General features: G+C 48.0%; 1 protein-coding gene across 1 annotated transcript in view; it reads right to left on the bottom strand.

Annotated features, from left to right (window-relative positions):
- Positions 1 to 4,147: 4,147 nt before the first annotated feature.
- Positions 4,148 to 16,866, bottom strand: part of smog (G-protein coupled receptor 158 smog) — a 183,561-nt gene continuing 170,842 nt past the window's right edge. The window contains 3 exon segments of the mRNA XM_077628421.1: positions 4,148 to 9,763; positions 10,609 to 10,993; positions 11,905 to 12,084. Of these exon segments, the coding sequence (XP_077484547.1) occupies positions 10,655 to 10,993; positions 11,905 to 12,084 (519 nt within the window). The 3' untranslated portion in view covers positions 4,148 to 9,763; positions 10,609 to 10,654.

Below are 16,866 nucleotides of genomic sequence, written 5' to 3'. Positions count from 1 at the left end.
CCTGTTCCCTGGCTTGCCACCTCGTATCATTCGTTCGGGTCGTTGTCGGGTCATAATGCGTCTGCTCCTGGTTGTCGTGTCTTGTGGTAGGGGCTGGGGACGCTGGGGGGGGGGGGGGGGAGGAAACGGCTGGTCGGTTCTGGTCAGTTCGAGCTGGGGTTGAGCCGGGCGGCGGAGTCCAGGTCCCCTCGGCCGACGACGAAGGCGAGCAGAAGGCGGCGATGCTTCGGGGACCAGGATGACGATGAGGAACCCGCGCCTCACACCAAATGGCACGAGGTGGAAAACAGGGCGACATGATGACAGATGATACTATGATTTAATGGCTGCGGGCCTAGCGCGAGCGCTCCGTTCCGCGCCTCTGCCCTCTTCTTCGTCTTCGTAACAATATGTTGTTGTTACCCTAACAATGGCACATGCCCACATAGGGGGATTGGCCAAGTATTGTGGGCCACAGAGAGTTGTTTTAAGAGCGTTAGCTCTTACTCATCACGTTCCGAGATATCGTGGGGTCTGCTACCGGATGGATGGATGGATGGATAAGGCTGAACCCTTTAAATCGGGCGGTGGCTCAAGTCACCTTAGTCATGACTTATGAGATTTTACTCTTGTCTTGATTTTAGCCACAAATCAGATAACCTTCGCCTGGTTACTTCTACCCTATGACCACCCTGTGATCACAGCGCCATCTGTGGAAGAACTAGAAAACAGCATATTTTGCATGGAGAATTGTAGCGCCATCTACAATAGCATTGTAGAAACAACCACCTGCCGCGTGCCAATGATGACGTCTTGGTGCAATATGGTGGATAGGGGTGGAACTATGTGAGAATGACGTCAGGGGACGAAATGGAGGCATAGTTTCGGTTGCTCGAATCCAAGATCGCGGCCATTAAAATATCCCCCTCACCCCCCAAATATATCCTACAACGGGAGGAAAACTGTCCCCAACAGTTTACGGGACCGCCGTATGTGACTGACTGACTGATGTTTCTGAGAGGAAGAAGAAAAAGGAAAAAGCACGGGCACTGGGCTGCTCAAACAAAGGCCAATCTGTTGTAATCGCTTCTCTAAAAGCTGTCTTTTTATCATGGTGAAGCGGGAGAAAACAACAAAAAATGGTCTATGGTTTCGCGTTCAACACAGAATACGCAGACGGGATAAAGCGCCAACCGAGAACTGTGCAAATAAAAATTTAAGGGTGGGATCCGGCAGCGGATCCTTGTTAGAGATACCTCAAGCTGCTGTGAATGGCATAATTTCCTGCTCCACGAATACATCAGGTGCAGGTAATCATGAGATCCTAAAAGAGATCCAGTTGTCATTCTTAACAAATTCTGTCTTCGAAACCTCGCTGCTGTGATGTGCGCTGTAGCCGGAACGATAGGTAGCAAGGGGCCCTTGAGGGACGCCTTTGCCAGGCAGTCCGCAACTTCATTGGCTGTCACACCGCTATGACCTGGCACCCGTATCGTATGAACAAGGCTCAAATTCGGAGGGAATAATGAATGGAACGTGTTCAAGATTGGAGAATCCACAGCCGAAGCAAGGGGCGAGCACAAAGAAAGAGAGGTAGTAATGACAGCCACTGAAGAGAAAGATGTCTCTAGTTTGCGAAGAGCAAGCACCACCGCCAGAAACTCCGCTTGGAAAATTGGGGTGTAGTCGGGAAGCCGCACAGAGAAAGACCAATCTAGAAGCGGGCAATATATTCCCGCCCCTGCCTTTTCATCACATTGGGAGGCGTCAGTAGCTATCGTTAAGCTAATAATTAGGCTTTGTAAATGGTCTTCTAATAATCCATTTAAAATGCGGGGTGGTAAATGATTAGCGTTTTTCGGGAAAATGTCATCATAGACAATTTCTACAAAGGACCCACTGACTGCTTTTTTGTCGGAAGGATGTTATACAGCAGAACATTTAAAGGATCAAGCAAATTTTGTACCATATCTACCTGCGGGGTATGAAATCTAGGCCAGTGGACTCCAAGAAAGGAAGTCGGCTGGCAACAAAAAACAGACATGGAGAGGTGTAAACTTGATTCATATATCCTTAGGTACGTCTGAACAGTTAGGAATTGAAATCTACATAATAAAGGAAGAATACGGGATTCAAGATAAAGCACGTTATTGGCCGCAAATTTTCGGAGGCCAAGGCACAACCGAAGCGCTTCCCGCTCCAAAAGAGCCCAACTGAGCGTTCTGATTATCCAAAAGAGCGAGCGGGCGAATTTTGTAAGCAGCTGTACCAGAAAACAGCAGAGATCCAAATTCTAAAATTGGTCGGACATACAAAACATAAATCAGCAAAAGTGAATCTCTCCGCATTCCAGGCCGGCGATTACTTAATCTACGCAACATGCCCACAGCACGAGCCCCTTTCGCTGCAACATGGTTAATGTGAGAGCGCCATGTGAGGCTGTCATCATAAATGACACCAAGATATTTTAATGACTTGAGTAATATTTTGTCACTGATAAATGAGAGACAGATGAACAGGATCTTTCATTTGAAAAACAAGTACAGCGCACTTGTTTACATTTAAAGTGAGTCACAAACCACACAACCAACTTTCAAGCAAATTCAGGTACCATTGCAGGCGCACACACAGAGATTGAATGTCAGCGTCAGCCGTAAAAAATGCAATGTCGTCCGCATAGACGTACGTGCGAATGTGTTGATGGCTGGGAATAGAGCTCATTAGAATATTTAAGAGCACAGCTGACAGGACTGCTCCTTGTGGAACACCTCTGGATTGTTTATATCTTACAGAATTGACACCATTTAGTATAAAAAAAAACTCCGTTTTCGAGGAACGCAGATATGCACGCAATTAATTCGGAAACTGCAGAGTATGCAATCTTTGCAATAATATGTAGTGTTCCATGCTGTAATATGCTTTGGCTACGTCTAAGGCCACCAACGCAGCATGCATTTTTTGGTGCCGCTCAAGAAGAATACGACCCTCAAGGTCGGTGTGTGCATTCCATGTGGAACATTTTTGACGGAAACCAATTTGACACGGACTATGGATATTATTGAGGTCCACAAACTCCGAAACACGTAGGAGTATGACAGTTTCAATTAACTTAACCATGTTTGATGTCAATTACCACCATTGTTTTTAGGTAAAGGGATCACTTTTGCGATTTTCCACTCAGGAGGAATCCATGCATGTTTGATGGAAAAATTGATCAGCTGTAATAAGGAGTTAAGGGACTCCTCACAGAGAATCCTGAACATTTTTGATGTTAACCTATTAGTGCCAGGAGCAGCAGTTGGTAACCTCAACACTATCGGGAAAAGCTCGGGAAGGATAATAAGGGGGACATGCTGAATCTGGTCCAATGACGCCACAAACGCGGAGCGCAAAGGAAGTACAGACGAGAAACGCTGCTCTAATCCTTTGGCTATTGTCTCAGTTGTTTATATTGCTTCTTGAGGGGCCAAAACACATGAGGGTGAATTTCCTGAAACCGGAATGTTGTTCCGCGAACTTAAGAATCCGAAGAGTGCCCGAAGATTTCCTGATTTTGTTAGGAAATCCAAATGCTCAAATTTTGTCGAGTTTTCTACATGCATCTTATCAGTCCACACAACGTTAGGTCGTTTTGGTCGATGAAATCATACTGACACGTTTCTTTCTTTTTTTTTAAATGTTGACCGGTAGTAAGATTTTTTATATAAAATAAATATATGATGTATGCCACGAAATATATTGATCACTTGTCCGAAATAGTCGGGGTACGCACTAAATTTAACCAAAAAAGAGTGCTGGCTCTCGAAGTCCTGCTTATCGCGTTTTTTTTGTTCATTTAAGTTATTGCTTGATTGTGTTGGTAGTCTGTAGAGAGTTATTGTTCCTCTCGTATAACACGTGCAAGCGTTATGCTTTCTGGAAAATAAATCGATGCTCAGTAAAACCTCATTACCCCGAGCTTCAGCTTTACGTAAGTATAAGCCTGGTTATATAAGATATAAGCAGTTGTGTAAGTGCTCGAGAGATGGAAGTTCGTTACTGTTTTGAATTCAACTCGCTCCATACAACCGTTAGGAAGAGACAAGCTACTTCACGCTGTGCGTGTACGCCAAGACAGAAGTCGTGTACTGACAGTGGAGTCGACGGAATGACAACGCGAAGCCGTGGCATCGAAACAAAATATTTTTTAATAATCTCAGTGAGTAGGTACGTCTTTTACAGCTCCAGCAAACGTCGACAACAAACAAGTAACGTGAACCGTTAACTACAGATGTATCATCCAACTTTGGCTACCTATTGCATATGAATGGTAAACATGACTGCAAGCGACGATGCAGCCCCTGGTAAAGAAGAGTAGTTATTCCACGATGGAGTATACATTTTTTTTTTGATCGCCACCTCCCGTGGTCTTTTTTGCTCCCTTTTTTTTTCTTTTCCCTCTGACGCCTGACGCGTCGCCCATCTCAGTATCCACTCTGTTTCATAACGTCATGCTAACAGGAGCGCAGCCCGACACTGACGTACACACGTTCACCTACATAGATGGTCGTGGGGATGGAAAAGAAATGGGAAGCAAACAAGACAAGCTACAAGTAAGCTGAACTTTGGCTTGAGTAGTGTTCCCAGCATCGCCTACCGTGTAGTTGTCGCTTTAGTCGTCTTAAAACCTGTACAGTTAAGGGGAGCATGCAACAAGAGTCGCCACCCACCAACCTGGCGGGTCCGGCCGCCTCGTTTGGTGGTGGCGGGTGGCAATAGTGGTTCGCGTTTTCACACCCTCGAGCAAGACACAAGCATCGCGAGGCGCTGCGGCTATCCCATCAATAGATCAAACGCGCACACTTCGAGTTCTCCAAGGCGCACAAACAACTGCGGCCGACGATATGAGCCCAGTCTCGTAGACCGCGGCTCAGTACTCGGGGAGGTCTCCAGACACTGTGACGTCGCCAGCAACTGACCCTACCTCTAGATGAGCTGGTGCTGATCACTTTGGTGTTTGACAGGAGTCGTGTATGCGGTCGTCTGCAGGGAGGCGTGACTATGTGAATCAGTGTCAGGGGGGCTAAGCAAGAACACGTCTTCGAAGGAGAGGGTGCCCTGCCCGCAGTACACCGCACGCCACCGCTACGCGGCGCTTGTATTGTGTTGACCAATGCCAAACATGCCTGAATGTTCTGTGTTGTGACTTATGGTTTTGTGCAAAGAGGGCGTTCCTGCCATTTTGTTATTGCTGATAGTTACGGCGGCCATGGCAGCGAGAACGCTCATTCCTTAGTCCTTTCCGACAATGCTCAATTTCGGCATCTACTTGTCCTTTTCTCTTTCTTTTCTTCTCCTCTGTGTACGCGTCCTGCTCCACTCCTTTTCACATGTTGCAGAATGTGTTGATTAGTTCCTTGCCGCTTGTTTCAATTGCGTATTGCTTCCGTTGTTCTCTGTTGAAATTCTTTGTCTCATCTGTTCTCCTACTCATGAATACATCTCTTAGGAATGTAGGGGCAAAAATATTAGAACCAAACACCTGTTTTATTTTCTTTTTCGTTTTGGACACCGGGTCCGCTGCACCTAAGCGTGTTTAAGAGCCTTGTGTCCTTGCGTGGAATGTGTTACTCATTTGCTGCGACATTTATGCCCGCATCTGCTGTCACTAAAGTCGGTACTGCAGGTAATGATGGCGCTGCGAGCAGCAAAACCTTGGCGACGTCTGAAAATATTATGGGCTTCGTATAAGGACAAGCTGCTCTTGCACTTAAACTACGTTAATGCACTTGTCAACCGACAGGGACGGCAAACGTGTGATTCGCCGCAAGTGCGGTGATGACGTCATCATGCACGTAAAGTGTAAGCTGCTGTGGCAGAAAGAAGTCTTTTTTTTTGTTTTTAAACACCTGCACTGGTTCCTGCAATAAAGTGCAAGGCGCCGCTGCCGTGTCAGGTTGCGTGCTGCGTTCGCGCCTAGCTCACTGTGTAGTTGCATATTAGTCCTGTGTAGTTGCATATTAGTGTGGCAATGCGGAATTTTAAATTCTTGAGTATAAGCAGCTGTTGCTCTTTAGATTGCGATTTCTAGTTATGACCGAGTGATTCAGATGATTTGATTTGGTGAAAATGGAATTTTTTCAGAGCGTATTCGCAACGGCTCAACTTTCTCGTTATATTTGCCCACCCATGTCATATTAAGCTCTTCCTGGACACTTATTTAGTTTGTTCAGCGATATTAAGACATTTCTGCGCAATTTGGCGCATTAATTGCTGCAGGCAATTTAGGTTCGCTGAAGTCAGACCCCTATCACGCACTTGATTTGGCGGTCGGCGATGCTTCTGCACGTGCTCGGCTATTCTGCTAAAAGTAAGAAAAAGGAGTAGTCCATGCAACCGGATTTACGTTGTTGAAAAGCCTACGGCTAGAAGTTAACTGCCGACAAGTGCCACGATTGAAGCACGTGCATATGATTGTTTAATTGTAGTGTACTGACATGCATCTGTCATAGCCCAATTGGTCTTCATGAGCTAATGGCTAATCCGTACTTTTCTAAGATCTCTACTTGCCTCCAAAAGTACATTATTTGCTCTTTTACTTCGTCATGTCTACTCCATTCTAATGTGATTAATTTCAATCTTATTAACGGCGCCCTTTTTATATCTCCATTTGTTCAAAAGGAGGTGGATACAACTTTCCTAATGGCTATGAGTGCTAGGCCTCGTCATGGAAACCGGTGATATCGATATTAACGAGTGGTAGAGGCCGCTGCAACCTTCTTTTGACACGGACCTCATGCCAGTAGTAACGAATTTCCTTGTCGGCTAAGCCATTTACCGTTCTTCCTGCTTATACTCTTCCCCTTTTCATATCTCTTTTCCCTTCCACTAGTATAGTAAACAACTGGAGTAACTTTTTTCTTTAACCTGTTTGTTTTTCCTTGTATTGTTCCTTCTGTCTCAATCTCTCGCTGTCTCTGCTGCTTTTCAACAACTTGAGCTCAGCGTGCGCGGACTGACGTCAATGCCGCTTCTGCGGCACACTATTAGCACGCTCTTGTTGTGTGCGCAATTCCTGAAGCCACACGCAAACGTACAAACAACGTACCATCGACGATGGCTACCTGGCATGTGAGCGCTAACTTATCAAGCTCTCCTGGAGAAGGTCTCGCGTGTTTACAGCATCGCTGGTATTTCGGTGCTCCAGTTCAGGCAGGCACGAACTGTGCGTGGCATGGCTACTTTTGTGTGTTTATAGATATTCCTCTCCTCGGTCCCTTCGCTTTTCCTGCCTAAATGATTTCTGTAAAAAAAAAACAGAGAAAAAAAAGAAAATCAATAATTGAATAGCATCGATGCGCGAGCTCATTTACAACTTGTAGCATGCAAGAGAAAACTGAAGTAGAAAATGTTGAATAAAAGAAAAATAAAACTGGTCGCATGGCGAAGAATGCGCTTGAACGCCAACCGCGTTAGTTTCTTTGCTGACGAGAAGGTGTTGGTGCCTATCCCTATGATGAGAGGGAAGGGGCATCCGACTGAGTGTGGGTGCGTTCCGATTCCTATGCGCCGGCTTTTGAAGAGAAAAATGCGGACAGCCGACCCAGCGACGGCCCGAGGGGCGAAATGATGTGGGGCTAAAAATGACGCACCGCCCGCGCACATCTGGTACCTCTTTTTTTTTTATTTCGTCTCTTGCTTTTCTTCGCTGGTCGCCCGCGGCGGAATATTTTAAGACTGCAAGGCAGCGAGACAGTTTTTAAATTCCTGCTAATGTGAAGCAACTGGTTCAACCCGCAGAAACCAAACTGAGTCTTTTGCGCTATAATTCATTTCTTTCATCGTTTATAAAATAAGCAAGAATGGTAAGACAGCTTACGAGTAACTTGTGATAACATGTTCTTCGCTTATTATATCCTTCCAGAAAAAATAAAGACGGAAAAGGACCCAGACAGCTAGAAAACATAAGCCTAAGTTTTCAAGACCAGTCCGCATATTTTACAGCGGAACCATGCCTGACGACATTGTGCCGGAATTTGGGAGTTATACCGAAGGCACGTCGTCTGAAGACGTGGTAGGAGATGGCTGTAAGATGCGAAGAGCAAATGCCACGAACCCCGCCCCCAATTATGTATATTATTAAAATGCCGCAAAGTTAGTGGCGTTATACGGCTTAGTGTGCTGGCCGTTGTTACACGATCCATATGACATTTCCTATAATTTCGTAGACCAAAGTGACGGAGATGACATTAAAGGAGGAGCTCTTATTTGCCTGAGGAACAGAAATTTCAGTTCCCGAGGCTGTAAAGCGAGAATTTCAGCGTACCGCTCAAACTCTCGCGGCTACCTCCTCCTAAAAACCGCTTTCTTTCGGTGTCCATTTCCTTCCTAGCGGGAACTACAGTCCCATTGGCTCTGCGGTGCTAGCGGGTGAGATGAGAACTCGGCAGATTCACGCGAATTACGTGAAGGTGCCGTTGTCCTGTGTTTAAACCGTACTAGAAGACTGGGACAAATGTGTTCACCTCGCTTAATCCATTCGGGGAAACAGGGCTCACATACTTTCGTTGACTGGAGGCCAAGCGACTTCGTGACTGCAGCGAGGTTAGTGAGGTCACTAAGTTGGGAGGCTTTTACAGGCTGCCGACGTCGCTAACAAATCGCACAAAATCGAAGCACCGCCGGTAAAACTAATGGCGGTGAGCTTGAACAGACGGCCCGCTAGAACAAAGGCCAAACGTGTAGATCAGGCGGAAAAGGCTGAAGCCAGATGCGTAATTGAGAGACGTGTCTTAATTGCGTGCGATGGTTACATTTGGCATTGTGTCAGCGCACTCGATAAGCGATTTAGAACATTGACGCCGCTCTCTTTATTGCTTTTTTATTTCTGCGTTGTCGCCTTCGTCATCATTCTACTGCATCTCAAATGGCTACCGAACCTTTCAGCTTGCAGTATGAGCGAAACACTACTAGAATAAAGCACTTGTTCGACCAACGCTGCGGCTTTACGGCAAGTAAGGAAACAAGAGACCGGTCATCAGAGGCGTCGCGCCGCTAACATCAGAGTAATTTAGTAATTTAGTAACATCAGAGCAATTTGTGCTGCCTGTATACCCTTGCGGAGGGACGAGGAAGCTCGAATGATGAAAAGAGTAAATGACCTGCTGCACGACCTCTTTGGCTCGATGAGGTGTGCCACAGTTTGGGAAAGAAAGCTCCTGGGTGCAGCGAACTGGCGCCCATTGCGTCCCCATGAGAGCAACGTCCTCAGGCAAAGCTCTGATGGAATCGCAGAATGAAGCTGCCGGGCAGAGAACTCATAGGTTATCATCGGGGTCGTGACGCTGTCTTTTTTTTTTTTCCTTTTGATGACCCGACTGGTAAAAGAACGACATTTAAATTGCCCGCACTGTCGCCTTGGCTGCTGCGTCTTTGTCCAGCCGAGCGAATCGGAACGCACCCCGAGCGTGTTGTTGCGAGTATGTGGAGTGCATGTGGCAGGCAGCGAGCGCGCTGTTGGCCTCGGCGCGATGCCCCTCGCGGGTGTTTTTCTGTGTGCGTGTGTCTAGAGAGATGTGGGCACGTGTGTTCCCTCTCCTTTTCGCCGCCCGCCATATTGAGACGTTAGAGTGTACTAGAATGTAGTACACTCTAGAGACGTGGCAGCAGCGGCGGCGGGCAGCGGCGGAGGCAGAGCCGGCGATGGCTGCTGGGAGAGGTGAGAAGAGGTTGTCGCGCCGGCCGTTGCGCGTTGCTGGCTCTTTGTGGTCCTAGAGGTTTTGGCACGCTCCCTTGGTCCCCTTGCCTGCGAGTGGAGAGGGGAAACGGAGGCAGGAGAGGAGGAGAAGAGAAACTACGCTGAGACAGTTAAGAGGCCTTGTGGTTTGCGCTGGTTCATAATGAACAAAGGTGATCGGGTTCAAGCTGTCGGCCCGCTGTTTTACCGCCGTGTGTAGGTAATCTTGAATGCATTTTCTGTCGGTAAAATTACTCCCACGAGGACAGGAACCGGGCTGTTGCTTCCAGAGGATCGGCGCCATGCAGCGACATGGCTCTTTTCCCAGGTAATGCTATGGACGTGTAGATGTCCGCGGGGAGTGCGGCGGACGGGGCGGAAGTTCCGCTCGGACTGCTCAAGCGTCCCCGTTGGCGCGCTTGGCTTTGCATGCTACAGCGCCTGCTAGAGTGCCTGAAAAAGTGTCCGTCGCCGCTACTCTTATCACTCGCATTTGTCAGAGGCATTGTTCCACGCTCGCATGACCGCTATAGATTTATTATCAGCAGCGAGTCGTGGAATCCAGAGGAGCTACAGTTAGGCTGACTGTGACTTGCAACAGGCATCGCGTCTTGAAAGATGAGTGTGCGACGCAGTCCGCTCCCAAATTGGTGATAGAAACGAATGTATTTTGCTGATTAAACACACTAGAGCCTTCAGTAGGATTTTATCACCGGCTTCAAGATATATGTGCCGAAACCGTCAGTACTGCTCTGAAGCAGCACGCAACTTGCTGTCAGTTCCGACGCGTCACGTTATCCTGAGCGCGACTGTAGGGACACACATTCGCGATCCCGGGGCGATTTGTGGCAGGCGTATAGGATGAACGGAGCAGTGGTGTAGAGCGCGGGGGTGGGTGGCATGAGCGTACCTACCTGCGTCGTCGTCTGTGTCATGGTGGTCTTGTTCCGGCGCGGCGTCCTAGGACCTCCGGGACGGGGTGACGGGCGTCGAGGGAGCGGCGTCGTCGAACGGGGGCCGGCCGATGCCCGAGACGCTCGTGACGGACGGTCCGTCGGGCACGGGCCCGCCGCCCTCTCCGCTGGCCGTCGAATCCTCGGGCGTCTTGGAGACCTCGGTGGTCTCTTGCTCGTGCGCCGTCGCGTGCGCATGCTTGTGCTTGTGGTGGAAGGGCTGCAGCGAGAACCGCCGGTGCGTCACCTTGCGGCCACCGCGGCGCTTCGAGATGTGCGGGTTGTCCTTGCGCATCGTCTTGTTCCGCAGCACTTGCAGTTGGGTGTACACGCGCCGAAGCTCAGCCTGCGCACGCGCAGAGGAAAGGGAAAGCAAACACGCGTGTGCATGCATGTGCACAGAGCACCACTTACCGTGGCTAAGTATTCGGGACAGCGCTCAGCTTCTACTTTACCTGCAGGACACGGATTTGGCCTCCACATGGTGACCTCAGGAGTGTCTATTTGGGTTTTTGCGGACAGTGTTTCTGTGATTTCTATTTAAGTGTCGCTACGGTGGAGCAATTGCCGGCAGCAACTGCAAGGCTAATCCCACCGGTAGTTTACAACCACTCAACTCAACTCAACTCAGCCATTGCCGCATAGACTAGAGGCTTATAGCGTGCGCATTGGCACCTACTCAGTGATTGTCTTTCTTACGTCACAGATGACGTAAACGCGCTATCGCCTTGCGCCACGTGGTGGCAGTCAAGGGAACTAGAAGCGCTTGTCCGAAATTCTTGATAATGTGGAAAGCGAAATACCAACGGTGCAAAGTTAGCAAGCAGCACACCAGTGGCCTTGCTGGCAAGGATATGATGGTTGGATAGCGACATTGTCCCTCCGGTCAGTCTTCTGACCGAGAAAGGGGGTGAATACATAGAGCATTGATAAGGTTTTGAGGTAAGTAAAGAAGTAATTTTTGAACTTACAGCGCCAGAGTCGAGGGATAGGCTGTGAGGCACGCCGTATAATGGAAAGCAGCGAATTTAATTTATTCACGTACGCTTCTTTAAGCTGCACCGAAATCTATGTTCGACGATAATTTTGTCCCCTTCACTATCGAAATGAAGGCGCCGGGAATCTAATTCTCGACTTTCTGCTAAGTAGAAGAAAAAGACAACCACTTAGCCACCGCGGCCGGGAATACTAAGCTTGAATTCAAAAAAAAGTAAAATGAAGAGAGAGAGAGAGAGGATGACGTACTGCGGGTCTTACCCTTATGTCTTCCGGATCCATGTCTGCCAGGTTTATGTCTGCAATGTCCACCTCTCCGTTGGAAAGAACGGCTTCGTGGAGTTTCAGATTCTCTGGATGCGGATCCGGAATTTCATACGATGAAAAATGACGACTGCGATGCTCTGTTGCCAAGTTTGGAGGCCGGTGGTGGTACCATAACTGCGACGCCAAGAAAGGGAGCAACCATGAACGCCGCACACGCCCATCAGGGCAGTGCGTGTGCTGTCATACGGCATGTGCGCGCTTCTCTGTCTTTTTCTATTTAATGCGGCAAAGCACGATTCCAGGCTCCTTAGAAACTGTATTTCGGCGCCGTTCGAAAATAAACAAGGCAGCTGGCGGCGCGCATTTTGAAGTAGAGTGTTGTGTTCTGTAGTAGAAGTGAAACTCTCAACAATTACAACATGGCTAAGTAGCGCGCGAACCGAAAAAGAGCAGAAAAGCGAGACAGCATCTTTTTTTTTTCACTGCATGGACCTAGCGTTGACGCGGTCGCTCTTTCGTTTTAATTAATTTCAATTCATCATAATTAATTTTAGTAGAATGTAAATTACAAAGCAGTGTAAGCAGCTAGAGGTGTTCAAAACTGCAAAATTTCATTTCTTTCCATCGCTATTTATCAGCACGTTTGTGCAGTCAAGTGTCATAGCGTTTTTTTAAATCAATGATCGTTGGACGGTCTTGTATTCTTTCTGAAGGCGAGACAGACTTGTCTTACGCATTGGTCTCTCTTGTTGCCTGAAAAAAGCTCTGACGTGGCTTTTTCACGAACTACCCCCCCCCCCCTTTTCCCTTTCCTTTTTTTTTCGGACTAGTGCGCCACAAGGCGTAGGTACTGACCGCTCTCTGGATCGGTGCAAAAAGGGTGTGACAGTTGCAGTTTACTAATTGTAATGAAAAGTAATTAAACGTAAACGAAATGAACTGCGCGAAGTTTCCTGCCTGCTGCATACTTCGCTGACGCGGTGTGCTGTTGTAAAGTCAGAGAGAGTGCATTAGTCTCCTGCGAAGTTCAACTGGCCTCTCAGTTTAGCGCAGAGGAACGCTAGTTTGCCCGGATTTGTGGTCTGCTGGTGAAGCGTGCTTGGTGTACGCTGAGGGTACTGCAGCCTTCCTCGATGTTTGTCTATAGGAACATGAAGCTTAAACATGGGAACATGCCATGTGGGTGGTTTTACGGTTGGTCATATGCTATTTTTGTAGCGAAACCTACACTAGGCTAGTCAGCGGTGTATTTCGGGTGAGTGTCGCTAGTCATTACTGCGCATGTGCCGTGACCACGGCAACTAGTTGCTCCGAGTCACAGATGTTCCGCCGCTCCGCCGCGCGCGGTCGCCGCCGCTTCGTTGGTCACTAGTGCGCATGCGCCGTAACCATGGCAACTAGTTGCACCGAGCCACTGGCGTACCGCCGCTTCGCCATGCGCAGTCGCCGCCGCCATCCTCCGCCAGTTGCGCCGGCTCGTGACGTCATCTCCCTCCTTGCCGCGCGTTACAGCTGTGCTGCGCAGTTAAGTCCCTACTGCGCAGCTGAGCGCGGTGCACTCGCTAGGGGGAACGCAATGGGAGAACAAGCGGCCGGTTAGCGGAAGAAGCTAAATATAGCTTTCGCTACTCATATCCAGGCTTAACCCAGTTGAGCCGCCATAATTTTTTTTATGGGTTTCGAAATTTACGATGTTTTTTGTAATTGCGGCTTCAGTGCTTCGGAAATTTCAGCTGGAACGACGAACAACCGGGACACCCATGCTATAATGTGAGATAACTGGTTCGCTAAAATTTCGAAAAGAAAATTGTAGTTTATAATTTAACCTTCATTAAAATAGATTTCTGTTTCCTGCATCCGCATCACGCTGGCTAATCACCTTGCTAACCTGAACGCACCCACGAATGAAAACAAAATTAATTATAAATTGCTTTCGCGGCATTGTGGCAAACAACGTTTTGAGAATCTTATCAAAGCGTCGTCATTCTAGGAAGGTGGCGAACACGTTGCGATTTGGCAACGGTATTATCCACAATGGCCTCGATTCGAACAGGATGTTCCTCTGCGTTGTCTCGACAGTCGGCTTTCTCGTATGGTGCCTACAGAGGAAAGCCTTGATCACCCCATCGACCAGAGAGTAAGAGGAAATCATTTGCTCGACTGTGCCTGTTGCCGTCGAATTCGCACGATATGTCTTGATTTAGTGTTTACTTTTCTTTCTTTTGTGCTGTCCAAAGCTTCTCCAGCGTTTAACGTTTTCTTTTTCTGTGCGTTAGTAGGCGGCTGCATACTCCCTTACATTTTCCCTACTATCGTCTTTCCATCCATCGGTCGCAGGGCATTGCGTTATGTTAATGGAAAAGGCGCTTGCGAATGTGCTCAGCACACACAAAGAGGAGGGCTGTGCAAAAAGAGAGAGAAAAAAAGACAAATAGCAAGAAAAACCACTGCAGGGGCTCCTGTAGCTGGAACAGCGATAATAGAACTCCGGAGCTGGATTTCAGGGCCCGTCCTCCGCCCACTCTAACTCGATTTCATCTCACGGAACGGATTTCAGTTGCATTAACCGGGATCATTAAAGGCCCGCGGAGAACGGTGCGCTACTAACGCGATCCCCTCTTTCTCCGTTTATTTTTCTCTCAATATCTTCCCTGCCAGCGCACAGCCGATTGCAGTTCGCAATTTAGCGCCAGCAGACGTGCATGGTCCGATGAGATCAATTCGCTTTCCCCTCGCCACCATTGCTTCATTTCTCGCCTATGTTTGTGCGTGTACGAAAAGAAAACAAATGTAAGTCAAGAAAGAGTTCTAGTGCCTTGCTCTGAGTTCACACTTTTGAAACCACATAAACACGACTCCCCCCCCCCAGATTTACTCCTCGCACTTTCGGTGAGCATAATGAGGTGGTGGGCAAATTTCCTTGTTTGCTTGCATGCGCCTTCGCTTTTCCATTCTCAGCAAAGGCAGCCCGCGCCGTCTTTGGAAGCTGAAATAACTCAAGTTCGTGTCTCTTGTATCCAAGGCGCTTTTCACGAGCCTCGCGGTTTTAGAAAGGTAAGATCCGCCGTGCGTCCGTAGCTGAAGCGAACGGCGCCGCTAGCGCACCGCTCCTCGAGTATATCACGGGAGTCCGTTGGCTGCCCCTGCTTTCATTCTGAAGAGCGCACTCCAATTAAGAAGCAGGCATGTCTTTGGCTGCGCCGCTGCAAATGTGCGAACGTGACTGAGCTTCTAGCGGCACTTAAATTCTACTCAGTCCCGAAGCACGCATGCAACGCAGCAAAGCTGCGCATTACGGCCAGAGTAGATTCGGATCGATCACTTGCGAAATACGAAAGGGTCCCGTGCGATGGGCGTTCTTGTTTGTTTTCGAGGAACCGTGCTAGGAAAGTAAAGCGCAGAACGCGGGGTAACTTCTGTTCTTTCCTGTCCCTTCTCTTAATTTTCCCCTCCTTCCTTTCCCCGTTCCTTCCTTTATTCTTCTCCTTCTTATACTCCTTTTTTTCCCTCTATTAGGAATACATTTTAGCGAGAACACGGGACAAATGCGAAGAAACACACGCCACGAGCTCTTGATAATTTATCAGCAACTAGCTGCACAATTCACATTTCAGCAGTTAGTTAGCTACTTCCTTCCCTCCCTCCCTTCCATCCCTCCCATCCCTTCCTTCCTTCCTTCCTTCCTTCCTTCCTTCCTTCCTTCCTTCCTTCCTTCCTTCCTTCCTTCCTTCCTTCCTTCCTTCCTTCCTTCCTTCCTTCCTTCCTTCCTTCCTTCCTTCCTTCCTTCCTTCCTTCCTTCCTTCCTTCCTTCCTTCCTTCCTTCCTTCCTTCCTTCCTTCCTTCCTTCCTTCCTTCCTTCCTTCCTTCCTTCCTTCCTTCCTTCCTTCCTTCCTTCCTTCCTTCCTTCCTTCCTTCCTTCCTTCCTTCCTTCCTTCCTTCCTTCCTTCCTTCCTTCCTTCCTTCCTTCCTTCCTTCCTTCCTTCCTTCCTTCCTTCCTTCCTTCCTTCCTTCCTTCCTTCCTTCCTTCCTTCCTTCCTTCCTTCCTTCCTTCCTTCAAAATTTCACATCCGTCGTATTAAATGAACGGTTCCGTCCTGCTTCTCTAACTGCTCTTTAGCTCGTTCGGCTTTGCAAACGAGTTTATAATTTGCAGCGCACGGCCCCTCTTCTCTAGTCAAGCCACGTAGAATTTAGATGCATACTGCGCTGAAGAAAATGGCATAATGGAGTTGGGATGACAACTTTGGACTGGAAAGAAAACACCAGAGTAAAACCTCGTTAATATGCGGTCCCGTCAAACGTACGTACAATTCCGCGGAGCGAAACTCATTAATTCGGACGGATTCGGGCTTGCTTTGGCTATTTCGGTAATGCAGTGAAGGTCGCATATGGATAGGACGATGAAGATGAGGCGAATATGTTGTTGAGTGAGCTCGGAAGGTTGACTACTATAAAAAGTGTTTCAGGGAAGCCAGCCACTATTTTTTTTTAAATAAGCAGTATGTAATAAAAACTTCGCTCTTCAAGCGATGCAATACCAGTGTTGGCGGTTCAGAAAACGGGCGAATCATATTAACTGGTAACCTGTTAACTAAACTCTTAATAGATATTTTTAACTATTACAGGTGTCCACCTGGTTGCAATTAGAGATTCGTAATTGACCATTAGTACTGTCCATATCTGATGATGATGATAATAAACTCATTATTTCCAAAAATATCAGAACCAGCCCGAAGACTGATTTGATTTTAGAATTTTGAAAACGCGATTACCCTCGGCGCTGTGGCTCAACAAATTCTGGCAATTTCTTGTGCAATTCGAGAATAACGCTCCGGCTGTGTGCGCACAGCGACGTCCATCAAATTGAGTCACACAGCGGCGCATTTGCCACGTGACCTCCTCTGTCCCGTTAGTGCTATCTGCGCCGCGCTGCTCGCCCCTACTCATTGCTACTTC

Source organism: Amblyomma americanum, chromosome 6, assembly GCF_052857255.1.
Source record: "Amblyomma americanum isolate KBUSLIRL-KWMA chromosome 6, ASM5285725v1, whole genome shotgun sequence".
Taxonomy (NCBI): domain Eukaryota; kingdom Metazoa; phylum Arthropoda; class Arachnida; order Ixodida; family Ixodidae; genus Amblyomma; species Amblyomma americanum.
This window is presented reverse-complemented; position numbering and strand designations above follow the sequence as displayed.